Genomic DNA, 19,782 nt, shown 5'->3' with positions numbered 1-19,782 from the left:
CAGATGTGGTAACCCCCCCGCAGTGGGCGGTTCCGTCTGATGTATCCTCATGAATGGTTCCCACCTCGGTAACCCAAGACCTCGCTAAGTGGACTCCCACCTTGCGGTTAACTCCTTCAGTCTGCACATTTTCCCATGAGTTCTCCCCTGATGGTGAGACCATGTTGGTGTCTCCACTAATTCCTGCCTATGGAGGTAGTGGTCTCTGTAGCATTTTTCCCCCAGGGGGGAATAATGCTTACCCGGTGGCCCTTACGGTGCCGGGCGGCTTCTCGCTGTAAGAGAATCGAGGCCTCTGCCCGTGACGGCGGGCTTCAATTTTGCGCCAGCGCTCGTCTCACTCGCCCAGGCCAGTCAGCTTCGCTCCGCTGGAGATTGTGACGTGGCACAGCGCTGTGGCGTTTTCCATAGGAACCCCATCTGTCGGCTCTACATAACGTCGAGAGACCGACAGAAAGGGAACGTCTTGGTTACGGATGTAACCTCAGTTCCCTGATGGAGGGAACGAGACGTTGTGTCCTTCTTGCCACAATGCTGGCCTCCCGCCGCAGCGGTCGAGGGATGCTCAGGCTCCTCAGACCAAAAGGTGAATGAATGCAGCACGCCGTCTCCCTTTCATACCCAGATATCCGGGGGCGGAGTCCGGCATGCAAATTTAATTCGCCAATTTCATTGGCCTTTTCTAAACTAGTCAGAAGTTGATAGGTTCTCAAGAGCGAACCCCATCTGTCTCGTTCCCTCCATCATGGAACTGAGGTTACATCCGTAACCAAGACGTTTAATACACATCTTAATCAGAAGTGAAAAAATAGTCTTTATTTTATCATAAACATGTCTGTTACAATTTTTCATCAATTTATTAAATTGGTTTTGTCAAACATCTGCTCTTTAAACTGTCTGTAGAATTTATTAAAGGGATACTCCACCCCCCCAAAAAAAAGATTCTGTCATGTCATAATTTACTCAATGTACTCCCCCTCAAGTTGTTCCAAACCTGTATAAATTTCTTTGTTCTGTTGAACACAAAGAAGGATATTTGGTCAAATGTTAGCAACTGACATTTCTGGGATATCAAAAAATGTGCTCAGTTGAACACAAAATTGGACATTTTGAAGAATTTAGACGTCCAAAATCTGACGTCTTTACACACAGTTCACTGATTGGGCAGAGAGAATCATTACCAGCGTCATTGGATTTGCAACACACGAATACGCATTTTAATACGTAATATTGGCATTTTGTTATATGCTTCGTGAGAGTAAAATAGAGATCGAGACCCTGAACGCAATGCTAAATGCTACATTAGCTTACCCCTGTGCGCTGTCGAGCAAACCAAATGATCGTTGTCTGGTCTTTGCTGTAAGATTTCTCAAACTCTCTGGTATTTTAGCAGTATTTTGTTTTGCTGCCATCCGCCATCGATATGCTCCATTACTCCTGTGTTGTACGTGTGTTTATGTCGTGTTAATAATGATGTTATTGTGGCGCAACTATGACGATAAGTTTATAATCCCCGAAGCCAAAGTGAGCTGTACCGAACTGAGTTGTACTAAACCTGACAGTACCAGTGAAAAAGTGTCATAAGACTACATCCACACGAATCCAGAGCTTTCCCTATCTGATCTTTTTTTTCCTTTTCATGGCGTCGTCTCAAGAAATATCTGCGTACACAAGAAACCGCTAAACCGACTCAAAACAATGTAGTATACACGCCAAATCAGGATGTGGCGCTGTGATTCTGCCACAGAGATACACAAAAAACAGAGAAGAAGTCTTGGAGCATGCGCATAAACTTTGCGCGCTGGGGTGATGACATCATCGTTTCAAAAAATATACGGATCGGCTGTACACACGAAAATGCAACGGTGGCCCAAAAGTATCCCTTTAAATGTCTCTGTTATTGCATTAAATTATTGTTTACCTGCATGGTTTAAGCCCACTTCAGTCTCACACACAGACATTTGTGCACATAAAAGTATATCAGATTTTAAGACCTGAGCTGTTTCAGTCTATATCAATGACAATGAGGAGTTTGTGCGCGTGTTACAAAATTCAATGAGGAAATTCAATTCTCACTCTTTGTAGGGGTTGGTGAAACAAATTACCCACTCATGATAAGGATACGGATAATTCTCCCAATCAATAGACAACACTCCACATCTCCTCCAGCAGCTTAAATCAAAACCCTGCCTCTTACCTGCCCCGTTCAATCAAACCCACGGCTAGCAGACGAGCTAAACATGTTGCTCCTGCCGAATTAAGAATTAAGTACAACCTCTTCCTAGGTAGAGCTTTGGTTTAGCTCTGAAGAGTGTATTTATTCACCACTTTCTATTAGAGTATAGTAACTTCCTAATTTCTTAGGTTCATCTGAGCAGATCACCAGCTGTGTGTGATTTGTGATGGATCAGACAGTGGTAAACTGATGTCTGATGTGAAGATAGATTGAATCTCTGTTCCAAAACCTTGTTAACCGCCTTGCTGTCTACCACCTACATAGGAACTAAAAAGGAACTGTTTAAGTGAATTATTTTGAAATGCTTTATATAGACAGCAACAATGAATAGCACACAGAAACATTGGGCATAAAATGAGCTCTAAACTCTAAAATGAGCGTATAACAAGTGTATAAAATAAATTCAGTGCCATAGAAGAACCATTTTTGGTTTCCCAAACAACCAAAGATGAAAATGTCTATTCCTTTCCTACCTTTTAATAATTTGTTACATTTATATAGCACTTTTCTGGGCACTCAAAGCGCTTTACATGGAAGGGGGAATCTCCTCAACCACCACCAATGTGCAGCATCCACCTGGATGATGCGATGGCAGCCATATTGCGCAAGAACGCCCACCACACACCATCTTATTGGGGGAGAGGAGACAGAGTTGCGAAGCCAATTAGTACATATGGGGATGATTAGGAGGCCATGATGTATAGAGGCGAATGGGCGAATTTGGCCAGGATGCCGGGGTTGCACCCCTACTCTTATTCGAAGGACCTCCTGGGATTTTTAATGACGACAGAGAGTCAGGACCTGTACCTCTACGGTTTAACGTCATATAGTGTCCCCGTCACTATACTGGGGCATTAGGACCCACACAGACCACAGGGTGAGCACCTGCTGGCCTCACTAACACCTCTAATAATGTATAACAGTTTAATAGTCTAATCATATGTTTTCCTGTACAAATAATTTTGTTTTGAAAGAGAAACGTTTCTGCAGATGTTAAATGTTTTTTGGTGAAACCATACAGCTAAAGGGGGCTTTATGTGTTTTACAATATGAACACAGGCCTATTAAAGGAACTCAAGATGAGTTTAGAGTTGTGGACTTGGTGAGTTTAAAACTATTTGGTAAAAAAATCAGTTGTTGGGCAATATCTAAAAATCAGCATTCAAAACTTGATTCACAATGCAGCATGTAAGTACATAAAGTAACCTTAACCTTAAAATAAAGACGAAGAGAGGCAAAAGTAACAAATTATCAGACAGCTTTAGTCAGGAATCCACCTCAAGCAAAGTTAGTTTTACATCACATTTGAATCTAAATGCTATCAAGCTTGCAGAGGGGTCAGAGTACGCTTTTTAATCATTGTTTCTTGATACAGAGGTCTTCATACGGCGGTCTTCATACGGCTAAATTCCTCTAAAATACAAACAATGTAACCTGTCACTTTTTAATGCCATTTACACACGCACATGCAAATGGCCAGAAGCTCAAGGGTTTGACGTATATCTAATTAACACAGAGAACACAGAATGTAAGAGGGTATGAACAGAATTAGGGATGCACCGAAACGAAAATTCTTGGCCGAAGCCGAACATGATGTGAAACACTTGGCCGAAGGCCGAATAATACCGAACACCGAACATGTTTTTTTGCATTTCTTCTATTTATTAAGCTATTTTTTTCACTATTGCACAAACTGAATAGTCAAAATGTGCTTTTTATAATTTGTGTTGCTTTTCAATAAAATACAATACAACTTAATATAAAATTGAGCAAAACAAAGTAAATTCAAACAAAAAATTGAGCCCTCTCCCTTCATGAATAGCCTATATTAATTAGGCCTATAACTGACTGCTAAAAGAATGTAATGTAAGTTACTCTGTACCCCTACAACAAAACAGTTCATTAAAAATTGTCATTCCACATTAGGCCTATAAGCTAAAAATACGAATAAACTAAAACTGTTGGATTATTATAGGCTACATTGCAAAATGATTTGAGAAAAAAAAACATCCAATGCAAGCAATTCTAACTGATGCTGACTGACAACCATTTCAGTTCACGTCTCTCTTCCAAACTCCGCCCACAAAAGCTGACTGTTCTAGAAGGTGCTCTCGTGGATGCACCGAACATACTTTGACAAGTTGTTTAGTACAGGGAACTGTGTGCACGCGACCACTGTATGATGTCAAAGGATGTCGCGAGCGGCGGGGCTACTGTCAGACAGCCCGCTTCCGTCTGAAGTAAAGTTACCGACCGGTAAAGACGCTTTCATTCGGAAATTTACTTCCGTGCAGCAAGTCCCGTGCTGTGTCTTTCTCTGACACTTTAAAATGCTGCACACACACACGCACGCACGCACGCACGGCCAAAATGTTTGCGGCAGTAATAAAGCGCACGCGTGTCTCTGTCTCTCTCTCTCTCTACGCTGGTTGCTGCTTGATCGTATCACGAGTCATGTTCGGTAAAATTTATTCGGCCATTTCACATATTCGGCCGAACACCGAACTTGCATTTTTTGCTATTTTCGGCCTAACATTTTCGGTGGCCGAACATTAGGTGCATCCCTAAACAGAATAAGAAAGAGAAAAGAGTCATTCCTCCTCTCCTTCAGTGTCAATAGGTCAAGCCCAGTCAACAAACTCATTATCATGGCATCATTACACTTATGTTGTGTCATTCATCAATGTCCCATCACCACCCCACACACACCCACAACACGTGTCCTGTACATATAGAAACACTTACCCCTCTTCATACATGTTCTGTTCTGATAGGAGTTGGGAGATGTTAATGGGTTGCACATTACACACTGGGCCAATCCAATTGGAACTCGCATTGCTATGCCCTACTCACTATGAAGGGCAACACTCATGTAGTAAAGACTTTGAAAGGAGCAAGGCATTCTTTTCTTATGTGAACAAAAACTTTCCCTCATAAAATGTGTGTTTATCATTCCTGTGTGTTTCTGTAGCTCAGGTGGTGAAGCATCGCGTTAGAAGCTCAAAGGTCACGGGTTTGATCACTGGGAACATAGTCTGACAAACTAATACTAAATTTATATCTTGAATGCACTTTAAGTCACTTTGGATAAAAGCATATGTAAGATGCATCAAATTTAAATCAAAACAGAATTTCAAATTGTGTATTGTCTCTCCATGTATCCCTTAAAATCCCAAATTAGATCTTATAATATTTACCACAGGATTATATGATCATATTTCCTGTACACATTTGCTGGATGGCCCTTCATAAAGGGACATAACTGCTCACCCCACCCACCAATAGTTGTTTTCTATTAAAACTTGATACACTAGATACACAAAAACGTACCGGTTATTTTACGTGTAACAATGTACACTCAAAAAAAAAGACAATTTGTAAATTTTAAAGCTGTGAAATCAATCAAATATGCTGTTTAAATTGTGTAAATGTAACTAAAAAAAATCAATAACAAATCATATATTTCTATTAGAATTCACCAAAAATATTAAGCGTATATTAAAAATATAATGAGTTATTAAATACTTATTTTTCATTAAATAAACCTAAATAATGTATGTACATTTTTGTCATGGCTCTGCCTCTATTAGTCATGTTTTTCTTGGTCCTGTAGCAGAGCCATGACAAAGTCTTTGGTTATGTGTGGAGAGAAACATATTATTGTCCTTTTGACAATAATATGCATTCTCTCCAGTGTCTCGTCATTGGCCCCGCCCCTCTCGTTTCCTGTATTGTCTCCCTGCCGTGTCTTATGTTTCACACCTGCCCTCGCTCGTTATCCTTGTTTGTCTTACCCTTTAAATAGTCATCATGTTTCATTGTCTTGTTGCTCGTGGATTGTATTGTATTCATGCCTGTTCGTCTTGATTCCCTGCCTAGTGCTGTGTGTTCCTGTTCCGTGAGTTTAGTGTCTGTTAGTTTATTGTAGTTTTTTCCAGTGTGGTCCTTAGTCCTTGTATTTTAGGTTAGTGAGTTTATGTGCCTGTTTTGTTCCTCCATTTATTATCGTGTTTTGTTCCCCACTGTGGGTTTTTTTGTTTTGCGTGTTTTTGTGTAAAATAAAGTGTCCTGTTTACCCCTTCACGCCTGCCTGCATTTGGGTTCTCCTCACGCCTGCCCTGACAGAATCCACGAGCCACCCCACAACCCAGCAGGCAGCATTATGAACACTGGACAGTCCCACCTAGCTCGCCTCCTCTGCGGACTTCGCCAGGGAAGCGAGAGTGTGGACGAGTATGTGGAGAGGTTCCTGGATGTCGCCGAGAATGGCGTCTTTGGGGAGGAGGAGCTGGCGGTGCTGTTCAACTCCGGTCTCAGGAATCCACTCTCAAGGGCGGAGATGAGGGCGTTGAGGCCGTTGGACTTCGACGCCGTGTGGCTCTCCGCCGCAGAGCGGTCGGAGTCCATGGTCTCAACAAGTGCCCGCTACCCATCTCCGTTGGTCACGATCCCTGAGGGTGGTTCCCTGCAGATCGGGGTTGTGGGCATCGGCACGCCATCCCCCTCACTCTCGGCAGCCTCTCCACCGTCCACCAGCCTCGTGGCAAGCGGGGGAGGCGAGCGTCCTGGGGATCCACCTCCGAGGAGTCCCAGCCGGAGCCAGCCGTGCCTTATACCTCCTTCCATCACCCGACCACCAGCCGGGTGGCTCGGCGGAAGAAGAAGAGGCAGCGGCGGGCAGCGTGGACTCCAACCCAGCCGGTGCAGCCGGCGTCCAGTCCGGTGCAGCCGGCGTCCAGCCGGTGTCCGCTTCCAGCCGGCGTCCAGTCCGGTGATCCAGCCGGCGTCCAGTCCGGTGCCGGCCGGGCGTCCAGCCGGTGGTCCAGCCGGCGATCCCAGCCGGTGATCCAGCCGGCGTCCAGCCGGCGTCAAGCCCTGTCCAGACCGGCCTTCCAGCCGGCTCAAGCCCTGTCCAGCCGGCCTCCAGCCGGCGTCAAGCCCTGTCCAGCCGGCCTTCCAGCCGGCGTCAAGCCCTGTCCAGCCGGCCTTCCAGCCGGGTCCCAGCCTTGTCCCGCCGACGCTCAAGTCGGCGGTCCCCCCCAGGACTTCCCCCACAGAATCCCCCAGGACTCCGCGCCCTCGAGCGCAGCCGGGGTAGATGTTCCCCTTTAAATAGTCCTCATCTTTCATTGTCTTGTTGCTCGTGGATTGTATTGTATTCATGCCTGTTCGTCTTGATTCCGTGCCTAGTGCTGTGTGTTCCTGTTCCGTGAGTTTAGTGTCTGTTAGTTTATTGTAGTTTTTTCCAGTGTGGTCCTTAGTCCTTGTATTTTAGGTTAGTGAGTTTATGTGCCTGTTTTGTTCCTCCATTTATTATCGTGTTTTGTTCCCCACTGTGGGTGTTTTTGTTTTGCGTGTTTTTTGTGTAAAATAAAGTGTGCTGTTAACCCCTTCACGCCTGCCTGCATTTGGGTTCTCCTCACGATCGTGATACATTTTAGAGAAATTAACTGTTGGATTTTAATATTTTTTTAATATGTCCCACTGAATATGATTTTAAAAGATTTTACGTTAATATAAATGTTTATTTTATGATATTTACTAAGCCACATTAATTATTTTTTAGAGTGTATGGTGTATTTTTAATGTTTCACAGTTAGAGCAATTTAATAAAAAGACGCTAAATAACAAGCTTTCCACAACAGCCACTCTGAAGCTGGGCTCTCTTCTGGTCTGTATTATTCTCATCTTCCTTTATTTTTCTGGTTCAGTACATTAAACTGAACGGTACACAATAAGATGTCAGCCTTATGAACTTCATCCACATCTCCCCCATGAGCATTCAGTAAACCTGTCCTCAAACCTCCACTTTCACCCTCCTGGTTAATGAAATCTTTTCATCCTGGGTCCCTCTCCTGTCTGTCAACTTGTTCCCTGTGGTTCTTATGCTCAGCAACCTTAAAGTCAGGAAGATCTCTCTCAGCTCAGCCGCCTGACAGCTCTTTGATTCCAGCCTCATCGTATCTTTAATGAGCTATTTGCCTTCAATCTCGCCTGCCCCATTTTTTGCACACTAGCGTGGCTGATTTGTTTGTCTCAAAGATGTAAGCTCCCGGGGGGGAAGCTTGATTTTTTGGGTGTAAAATAAACATGTCTACACTCCAAGAGCAATAAAACATGAAATATTGATTTAGTTATAGTGAAAACAAATAGGCTGAGACAGTCTTCAAACAACATTGTTTGCTTTTGGCCTCATATCTTGATGACACAAGATGACAAGTGAGGGGATAAAAATCATTGGCAGTGAGTGTTTGTGCGATATTAGAGACAAACAATGTTTAAAGGAGACATCAGATGAAAATCCCACTTTTTCTGTGTTTAAGTGTTATAATCGGGTCCCCGCATCTTGCAACCCAGAAAACGTGAAAAATAAGAACCCAGTAAGTTTGTTTTGGTGTGCCTTTCCTTGCAAGCATGTGAGAAATCGAGCCGTTCAGATTTAGCTTCGATTGTGATGTCCAAAGCGGATTTTATTATAATGTTACCGTCCCTTAATCTACTCAGTTCCTCCCACCGTGCTCCGCCATTGTTGTTTTCACAAGCGACAGCTCTGTACGTGACGCCATGGCTAAAGTTCGTGGACAACATGCATAGTTGCTGCACAGAGTCCAAACCTAGGAAGAGACAGGAGTGGATTTATTTTATTTTTAGTGGAAATCCATCAGAAACCATAAGTAAAAACCTGCTTGTTTGCGCGAATCACTTCAAACCGGAGTGCTTTTTCAACCTGGGACAGCACAAGCAGGATTAGCTTCAAGGTTGTTCCTCAAGTGGGATCGAGACCGACTGAACGAGACAAAACTGCCGATGTAAGTAATATTTATCAACAGTCTGAATTGACGTACATGTAGCGAAGGGAGATAAGTCAGTCACGGGCTAAATAGAACATTCAAAGCCAGTGTTAAACTTACTGTATATAAGTGCAGATGGACACTTGGAGTTTAGCTGTATGAATGTTATTACATTATGTGCGTTAATATGTTCAGCTGCGGCGTGCTGTTTGCTTTGCTAATGAACATGGGCGAACACTGGGGTTAGTTTCATTTTAAACGTCTCAAATCATTCGTGTTTAGGCTGAAAAATCTGTCACGGCAAACTAGCTCTCACGTTGTGTGTGTAACATTATAACTTGTCAATGACAAGTGCTAAAATCCATGTAATTCCGCTGAGATCTGCAGTGGATTCCGTTGATTTTAGGTAAGCATACACACACATCGTAAGCATTAGGATGCGCTGTATGCTGTGACTGATTTTTTTGTCTCCGGACGAATGATTTGAGACGTTTAAGACGAAACTAACCGCAGAGAAATTCAGGAAATATAATTTAGCTAAACCATTGCCATGGCAGTGTACTACACGTGTGTTGTGTTGACACGCCGGACAGAAGGGGGGTGGGGTTTGCTGTAGCTCATTATCAGTTAAAGAGACATGCACCAAAACGGGTTTCTGTGAGCATAGCTGTTTTTGATGAGGCAAGAAGGGTTTTGTTTACACAGCCATTGAGTGTTTTTAAGCAAAATATGTTCCAGACATTTCATGAAGACCCTAATAAATCATACCAACTTGTTGAAAGTGCTCATCTGAGGAGACCTTTAAGCCTTTAAACCTAACATCATCACATTGTAAAACGTGTTTTATTAAAAATTGGTGACTAAATGGCATCGACGTGCTTGTTGGACAAATGAGTGATGGGCACTAAAAAGCCGGCATCTTTACTGTAAATTAGGGTTGCACGGTAAACCGGTTCTGGAAATTTACCGGTACATGTTAGATTTCAAACGGTTCAATACCAGAATTTTGCTTGTTTCGGTACTTGAAACACTGCTGTTCCAAAGTTCACCGCTATGCGGCAGTATTCCACAGAACTGACGCAGAACCAGCAACATAGAATAACAAGATGCGATTTTGCGACCATTTAAACTGAGACACTTTGAGTGGTTTATTACAAATTCGGCTCTTTCTACTTTTGCTGAGAGATCTTTAGATTGTTTTACAGTGTAACGTATATTCTTCATGCTGCGATGCGTCTGTACATCCCCATTCAATGGCATACATAGCATATATAACGTTATCTCTGTTCCAGACATCTCAGTTAGCCTACTCATCATCATGAAGTTCTCTTTCACGACTTGTATATGTTCTTATACTGCAAATACACACTCTGTTATGTCAAAAACACAAAAGGTTCACATAAGCACAGTACGTTGTGTTTTAAATGTATATCCGCATCAAAAAAAGAATTTGCATTAAAGTGACAGTAACCTAATACACCTGTGTCACATATTAAAGAGAAAATGAAACTTTTGTAGCTTTATTTAGAGTCATTGCATATTTATTTTATACAGTGAAGACTGTGCAGTGTTTTATTTTTATTGATCATTCAGTTTAATCTTGAATGCTACTATTAAATAGACCTACTTGAAACATTTAATTGTTGTTCAAAATGTAATTGTTCATATTTGTGGGATTATGATGATAATTCTATATAACCAAAGCATTTTTCAGTAATACAGTGTAAAAGTGTACAAATAAAATGGTGCTATATAAAATATAAAAATAATATATAAAATATGCATTAAAGCAGTTACAGCAGTTTCATGCAGTCTTCTTAATATTTTTTCAAATAATTTATTTTGGGGCTGGTTATTGATCACCTATGGTACCGATATTGAGCCAACACTACTCTAAATGCTCTCTGGAAATAGTATAGCATCGCTCAAATGGGTCAGATGAGTACTGGTCCATTATAAGCGCCCTACACATGCAAAGTTTATGCCCCAAGAATGTCCTTTTTCATCCTAGTTGCAGTTGCAGATCACCATGACTGTGTGATGTCTCTATCCTAAGAAGCACACCCTCCTCTCAAGCATAAAGGTGGAGCACTGAGAATTGTTTAAGCATTGCCTCAGGAGAAAAATAATATCAACACTGTATCAGATACACTGTACAAATTTTCAAGTTGTTTCAACTAATTATTATTTAGTAACTAGTTCCACAGAAATTTTACATTTCTGTCTCCAAAGTGTTACTTGAATTGTTATTTTTTTAGTTGGCCCAAACTGTCATGACTCTGCCTCGTCTTGTCATGGTTTTCTTGGTATTTTGGCAGAGTCATGTCAAAGCCTTAGGTTTTATGTGGAGAGAGAGATTGTTGACCTTTCGGCCTTCCATACTCTCTCTCTCTCGGTCCGCGTCTCCGTTCCCGCCATCTCGTTTCCTCGTTAACTTTCCCTGAGTGTTTCATTACCCACACCTTGCTAATTATCCTTTGTCTGTCTCCCTATATAATACCCTCATGTGTCATTGTGTTCAGTTCGTCTTGTTGCTCATCCAGTGTTTCCCAATATTGCCTGTTCCTGTCGTGCTGTTTCACCGTCAGTCTAGTAAGTGTCCAGTTTAGTTTATGTCTAGTGTTGTTATCTCAGTTTAGTGTTAGTTAGTCCTCGTCCTGTTATTTATCCTGTTTGTTCTGTTCTGCCCCATTGTGGGTCTTTGTTTTGTATTTAATAAATCTTGTTTTGTTAACCCCTTAATCCCCGCTGCCTGCAATTGGGTTCTCCACACCTCACATTTCGTGACACAAACTTGACTCAAACATTAAAAAGTATGTTTGCTCAACTAGTTTTATAGTTCATTCAACTAAAATGTTTTAATCTGTCATTTTTTTTAACTACAGCAAATTCAGTTAAAGTTTTAGCATTAATTCTATGTGTTTTATGTTATTTAAACTAAGATATATAATTTGATTATCATAACTTCACATCACATATAAAAAGAAGACAAATGAACACATAATCGCCTTTATTTTTTTAATAATCTGGATTTAGTCAAGTATACGCAGAGACAGATGAAATGGAACAGTGTCTGTACTGTAGGTAGGAGGAGCCGGTTGATGGAGGTCAGTGCTGGTTTGGCAACAGCAATTTAGTTTAAATGTGAGACCTAAAGTGGAGAAGAATATTATGTAAAATGTAGCTCCAGGCTCCTTTGTTTTGCTTAATTTGGAATGTGAAACATGTATCCTTCTGACTGTACAGTAGATGGGCATGTTTTTACAACACTGTATGAAAACCTCGTATGAACTTCACCTTAGATTTTTGTTTTTTCTAGGCAGGTCATTAATCAGGATTAATCACATCCAGAATAAAAGTTTGTGTTGACATAATATATACTGTGCATATTAATTTCGTATTCATAAAAAATACACTGACATGCATATATTTAAGAAAAATATAAAAATGTATAAACATTTATATATAATCAAAATTATTGGTAGATAAAAATAAATATATTTTTATAAATATTTCCTAAATGTGTATGTGTAAATATAAAATGAATATGCAGAGTACACAGACATATATTATGTAAGGGATAATGTACAGGCAGCCGGTTTTTATCCCAGAAATAATCAGTGTGATCAGGATAACAGCCGGCTGCTTGTACATTATCCCGCTTATTACATGGCTACTTGCCACATGAGAAAAAAAATGGACATGAAATGGGAATTTGAAATAATGTTAGCTCATTTTTACCGAATGCAGACCTTCCGCAAGTAAAAACCGTGGTAAACCATTTGGTTTAATCATTTGTAAATATAATGTCATATATGTTGTTAAAAGACATATTTAATTTGTCAAAAAAAATCTGTCAAAATGATTTGCGTCATCCAGGTTACCGTGTGTTATTAGTTTTGAGCGGTTGTTATCTGGGAATAACGAACCTGCAAATGTTGCTGTCAGGGACCGTAGTCCACACAGGATCGCGGAGGGTACACAAATGGAGATTTATTAACAGCGTTAGAACAGGCACATGACGTAATAACACTGACATAGGAACAATACCGGACAACGATGGGGCAAACAGAATGAGTATATATAGTCCACTGGTGATGAGGGGATCGCTGACAGGTGCGGGGATTGCAGATGAGACACAGGTGCGGGAGCGTGAAGGATCGTGGGAAGTGAAGTCCTTGGGATAAACACGGGGAGAAACAGAAGGGAACCGTGACAGTTGCGACTGGCCAATCAGAACCAAGCATTCCAACGAGCCGAGTAATAAGTATACATCAACTTTTATTCTGGATGCGATTCATTGCGATTAATGATTTGACAGCTGTAGTTTTTACACAAAAATAAAAAAGAGGGTTATTCAAGTGTGCTATTAGTATACTTGCAATCTAGTACTAAACTAGTAGTACTGAGAGTATACTTGAACTTTACCAAGGTATACTTAATAAGATGAAGTGGACATATACTTATATTTTGTAAGGTCACTGTCATTTTATAGATATTGATAAACATAGACATTGATAAACATCAACTTTTTTTATTGAATGAGAAATGGCAGTTTGGATATTCTGTTATAACTCCAAAATAACTCCTTTTGTACTCCACAGAAAAAGCAAGTTATGAGTAATGACAGAATTGCTATCTTTGGGTGAATGTTATGTAAAGTATAGGTCCAAAGAAGCCATCCAGACAGTTTTCTCACTTATATTTTTGTAAAACTGTTTAAATCTGCCATAAAAACATTGCTTTTATTGTATAAAAATTGCAGACAGTCAGAAAGCCAAGAAAGGAGAGTGCAATACAAAAAAGGCACTTTTTCCTTGAATGCATTTCCAGGTTGTGCTGGGATTCATGTCAGCCACTTATAGCAAACCTAATAAAACACGAGCTGTCTCAGCTGCAGGATACATCTACACCAACTGTTTGATCTTGGGGTTTAATTGCTGTAAAAAAAAAAGCAATAATTTAGGCCAATACCATCAAGTATTTTTTTTTTTTGATGTGCATTAAAATGACATTTGCAAAATCACAGGGGCCACTATGACATATTAGCTCTCCAATGCAGTGCTTTTTAGATTTTTGGTACTGTCTTACTGTATGTCAAAGGTTTCAAAGCTTATTGCATTCCAAGTAATATTAAAGTAATATTTAAATATTAATCATATTAAAAACAACAGGCTGAAAGAGGTCCAAACATTTTTATGAATATTTTGAAGAAGGTTTTGTAGAATAGTTATTAATATTAGCAGTTAGTCGCATAAGTGGTTGCCAAAAAGCCTTGACCTGAGAAAGCTGTACCAGTATAGAGCTTGTTAATCGACGTCACGCCTCGTTGAATGTTGCGCCATCTTGGGAGGTTGGCTGCTAGTGCGTTCAATGCAGTGTTTTCTTTTTCTAGTATATTAGGAAATATAACTATGGTAGGTTGGTCTTGCTGTGTTAAAAAAGTCATTCAGGAAAAGCCCATGGTTCTTTCACTTTCGATTTTTCCATATATCAAACAAAACAAGTAATGGTACATATCAAAACAATAATAGCAGTGGAGTATTTTCCTCCCAAGATGGTGGCACCACAGCAACATAAAACATAGAGCGTTACGTCAGCTTCACATTCTCTATAAGACAAGTGAATGTTTTTGGAGTGGGTGGATCTCGTCTTTTACTGAACTGTTTAATAGAGATTGTGTTATAGAGTTCCTCTATATAACCCTCTGAGGCGTGGCATTTTGAAATGAAGGATGCTTTTATTGGTAATGACTGAAAAACAAATTGCCCTTTGAATGTGTATCAGGGGATTTCCTCACTAAAGGTAAAGAAGATCAACAGTTTTGTGACTGTCTTTGTATAAAGTGATCGTAACCCCCAGTTCTTCTAAATGTCACATGATGATGTTTTCACAAGGCTTTTTTATCGCTTTCTTTGGCTAATGTATGTTGTAACAATTCTAGAGCGACAGAGATTAAGGCTGTAATTAAAACTCTGTAAGTGTTCTCAGTGGTGTTGTTATTACTCCATGTAATCAGTTCAAGCATTACTCTAATGATCTGCTTTCTCATTACCAACCCATGTTAACATCTTCACCTGTTATTCCTGCTATTATTTGGTTTTTGGTTATTATGTTCAGTATCCTAAACTGTTTATTCACCAAATTACATAGTTTACATGGAAATGTTGGTAACATTTTATAATAAGGTTGTATTATGTAATGCATTACCTTACATAAACTAACAATGAACAATGCTTCTAAACAATTTATTAATCTTAGTTCATGTTCATTTCAGCTTTTTCTAATACATTTTTCAAGGTTGTAAGTGCTAACATTATTTAATCGTAATGGCACAGGGACAGTTCACCCACAAATAAAAATTCAGTCATCTTTACTCACCCTCGAGTGAAATCTGTATAAATTTCTCTGTTCTGTTGAACACAGAGAAAGATATTTGGGAGAATGCTTATTGCCAAACAATTCTTGGCCACTATTGACTACCATAGTAGGAAAAATTGCTTTACTGATTTCTTTGTTCTGTTGAACACAAAAGAGGATATTTTGAAGAATGTAGGAAAGCAAACAGTTCTGGGGCACTTTTGACTACAATTTTCATTTTTCCTACAATGGTAGTCAATGGTTGCCAAGAACTGTTTAGTTACAATCATTCTTCCAAATATCTTTCTCTGTGTTCATCAGAACAAAGAAATTTATACAGATTTGGAAGGGAGAGCAAATGAAGGCGGACTTTTTATTTTTGGGGGAACTGTCCTTTTAACCATTGTCAAATAAATGATGAAAACTGTATTCAAATGATAACTGTATGATTTTTCAAATGAATTGGATGTAGTCTAATTTTTTCATGTATTTTTCGATCTTTAGTTAGATTTATAACAGAGTATTCAATATTTTACTGCTTTCACTGTTTGTCGCTATATCTTTTCTTGCCACCTATTCAGACAACAGAAAAACTCTTGACAACCGAAAGACTGTTTTCCACCGTTTTAAAATTCGCTTGTTACAAGAGCAAAGTCATTTAGCATTATTTCACTGTAAATATTTCATGAGATGTTAACATGCTATACAGGATATATAACTGATTCTGTAGGAAAATTTTAGGCCTCAATAATAATCTTGCCTTCATCTTTTACTGCAAGATCACTACCTAAATTTCTCTTGTTGCATCAGAGTACAGCGCTTATGATAATGTGTAATGACACAGCACCCTTGTGTTTTACACCGCACACTATCATCTTTTGTTTCAGTGTAATTTTTCACAGGCTTTCCCAGTCCTGTCATTATGAAGGAGGTGGGCATGTACTGTAATTTTGTGTGGAGTGCAGGGTTACATTACTGTGTTTTGACTTTCGCCTAGCTTTTAACCTGCTTGACAGAAATCACTTCAGGCTGTAATACTGAGCTCTGAAATGCTGTTCTCGAGCTTGCTGGTGAAATGACTGGGTTGGAAAGAATTCAAGGGTCTAGACTAGTGTATTAATTCAGCTCTTTCAATTTTGCAGAACATACTGCATTATAACTAATGAGATATACGTTGGTTAATGGTAATATACGTTGATTTTATAATATACTGTATCACACAAATATGCTTATTTTTTCTCTTTTTAGCCTAAAAAATCAACTGTGTGTCCAGTGAGCCATAGGAGAACCAAGATGATTGGATTGATGTCAGACAAGCTGTTAACAGCTTGCCCTGGATTTTCTGCCTCTGTTATCTTTCTCTCTCATAATTTTGCTCCATTTCACTTTGTTGACTTGCTCTCAACTTGACCGCAAAAGAAGATCCTCTTAAAAATCAGCCTTTATTCATTCCCAATGTCCCTCTGCCTCCAAGCCTCTTCTGCAGCAGTCCTCCTCCTCATGACATCAGACATCTTGCCCTAAAACTCTGGAGCAGATGTGACTTCATCAAGTGATGCCCACTTGCCAGTTTCTCTGTTACATCACCAGACGTTTATATACTGTATCTAATCTCAGTCAGTTGTTGTGTGCATGACTGAATACGTTACTTGTGGTCACTCTTTCAGCTAAGCAACATCTGTTCAAAAATCTGCCAAATTATTTGTCAAGAAAATTGTAGCAAAAGAATGAACTTCTATTGGAAACAGTTGTCCACGGTTCACGTTTATGTCTTATTTTTTATGTGTGCATTTGGGGTTCTACAGAAACACTTTGCTAGATGTGTTTATGTACAGTATGTATGTCTTATCTGTATGTAGCTGTTTTGGTGTGTTTGATGAATGGGCATTTGAGATGATTTATAAACGTGAACTCACAGCTAATATAGACTTATTTAGATTTCTGGTCTGGTTTTTAATACATTTTTGAAGTTTTCAACAGATTTAAATGAGGTTGCATTATAATCTAAAAAATTGTGTAGACTTAAGCAGAGTTCAAAAAACAGCTAAATTCTTCATCTGGTTGTTGGTCACATATTTCAGTTTGCCTGAATACATGCCTGCTGTTACCTTTGACGTGTGAACGTGAAAAGGTATGTACAAGATTACTGTAATCGTCATTCTCAGAATATTCTAATAATACTTTGAATTATTATTAGAAGTGTACTGTAGAAGATATATTTAATATATTTATTCAACTGTCATAAGCTGCAAAACTAGTGCGTTCTTAAGCTTTTGCATTTGCACTGATTGTGTCTCTTTATTTTCTCTCTTAAAAAAAATGAGCGATCATCGTAATGAGAACTTTTGACTTTATTTTATTCTTGATAGAAAGATGTCAGTTTATTCCTTGGTACAATCAAGAAATAACAAAATCATGGAAATTATTAAAAAAACTGAAAACTATAAAAAGTAAAGATTACTCATCCAAGCATGGTAGAACGTAATCTGTTATGATGTATATAAAGATTTGAATTTTAACAAACAAGTGCACAAATACTTTATCAGCTCTCTGTTTCAAAGATAGAGAAATCCATTTATGCATTGTTTCATTGGAACTAATGTGTGTTCCCTTTAAGAGAGCAAGCTGTTGTTCTCCCTCTTTGTGCTCTGGGTCATGTGATCGATTGTGTCTGAAATGAAATAAAAGGCACTTCAAAACCATTTTTGGTGACAGCGTTTGATTTCTAGATTAATTCATGAAGACCGAATGTTTACAGTAAGTATGCCCCCGTTTTAAAATATGAAATGTCCTGCCGTGCTGTGAGTGACACAGGTTCATAACTCTCTGTATACAGCACAGACCTTCATCAAACTTAATTAACACTCAGACGTCCCATTTCTGACATCAATTCAGTTGCAGCATGACAAGAAATCGCCTGTAAGAATCCCATCGTGGTTCTTATAGGGGTTGCTATAGCCTCTTTCAGAGGACAGATATTTAGTCATCAGCGTTTGTTCCAACTGCCTCTTCACTGTCAGGCGCAAGTCAAAGCTATTTATTTGATAATGAACTTTTCTAATGAAACGTTCCATTGTGGTGTCCTTTTTCATGCATCCTGACCCGTAGAGATAGATTATTCTAATTAAGTGACGACGGCGGCACCTCATCAGGAGGACTGAGTCATTCATTATTCTGCTCGTGAGGAAATTTAAATAATGGAAAATGTAAATGGGGAAAGTTCCCAAATGCATCTGACTATGTCGGGACATTAATGTGGGCAAATAGTAGTTTAAAAAGGACCTCTGTCCATTGCAACCGAATCCTTGTACATTTCTACGAAATGTAGAAGTGAAAGTTTTGATGCGCTTTCACGATCATCTTCATGCATGATGCTTCCTAAACATTGATTTCAATCTTTGACATGGTCTTACTCAGTCTATATAAAGTTACCAAGGTTATATTTTCACAGAATGTACTTAACATTATGATGAATGGTTTTATAGAAAACCGTAAATCACAAAAATGTCTTTAGCTGGGTTTTCACCAGCAGGGTCACATTTGTATTAAAAAGATGTCAAGGGCCCATTAAGTTTGTTGGGGGGGAGTCAAAAAAAGCCCTTTGTACAAGTGTATATGTATTTAAAAACTAATCTATTGCTAACCACTGGGTCAAAGCTATTTCTAAAGAAAAGTTTGATTTTGTAATTTCGTCATTTTGTGTGAAATAGGTTTTGGACTTGACATGCAAATTGGATGAGAGTCATCAGAAAAAAATAAGGAACATAAATCAATGTTGGCGCATTCACATTTTTCCTTTCTGCATAATTCAGCATTCAGTGTTTTTGTTACTCAGGGATATTTCACTGCATATTTTGCACTAGAAAGGGAATGAATTCAGTCTCACACACACAATTCCACAAATACACCCTATGGATCATTTTCATGATAAGCACCCGTGATAAACTGATAAAGCAAACAACTGCCTCCTTGCTTTTCCCCAAAACACCCGAAAAATCATCCACCCCCAAAAATGCAGTAACCAAATTCCTACACAGCAACAGTCAAGATCAACACTAGTTGTGGAATCGAAATGCAATGAGTCATATAGTGTAGGTTTATGAATGAGAGGAGAGATGAATAGATTAGCTGCTGTCAGTTCCGCTTTGTACTCGCATGGCTGCGGCGTAGCCTTTAACCAGTGGGAGACATTCGTGTTGTCAAGGTACATCCATCCGGACCGTCCCCCATGCTGCCCTGTATGCCTATCTGTTGCTGCGCTGTATAGAGGTTATTTGCTTTTAGACTGGGAGTGTGTGTGAGTGTGTGCATGTGTGTGTGTGTGTGCGTGCGTGCGTGCGTGCGTGCGTGCGTGTGCGTGTGTGTGTGTGTGTGTGTGTGTGTGTGTGTGTGTGT

The 19,782-nt window shown here is 39.6% G+C and overlaps 1 protein-coding gene across 1 annotated transcript in view; it reads left to right on the top strand.

Moving 5' to 3' along the window:
- The window catches only part of zmat4a (zinc finger, matrin-type 4a), a 94,405-nt gene extending 76,322 nt beyond the window's left edge, over positions 1-18,083 (top strand). The window contains 1 exon segment of the mRNA XM_057360542.1: positions 16,636-18,083. Coding sequence (XP_057216525.1) covers positions 16,636-16,663 — 28 coding nt within the window. The 3' untranslated portion in view covers positions 16,664-18,083.
- Positions 18,084-19,782: the final 1,699 nt, after the last annotated feature.

Source organism: Triplophysa rosa, linkage group LG2, assembly GCF_024868665.1.
Source record: "Triplophysa rosa linkage group LG2, Trosa_1v2, whole genome shotgun sequence".
NCBI classification, from domain to species: Eukaryota; Metazoa; Chordata; class Actinopteri; order Cypriniformes; family Nemacheilidae; genus Triplophysa; species Triplophysa rosa.
The sequence above is the reverse complement of the archived record's forward strand: the minus strand, read 5'-3'. Positions and strand labels throughout refer to the sequence as shown.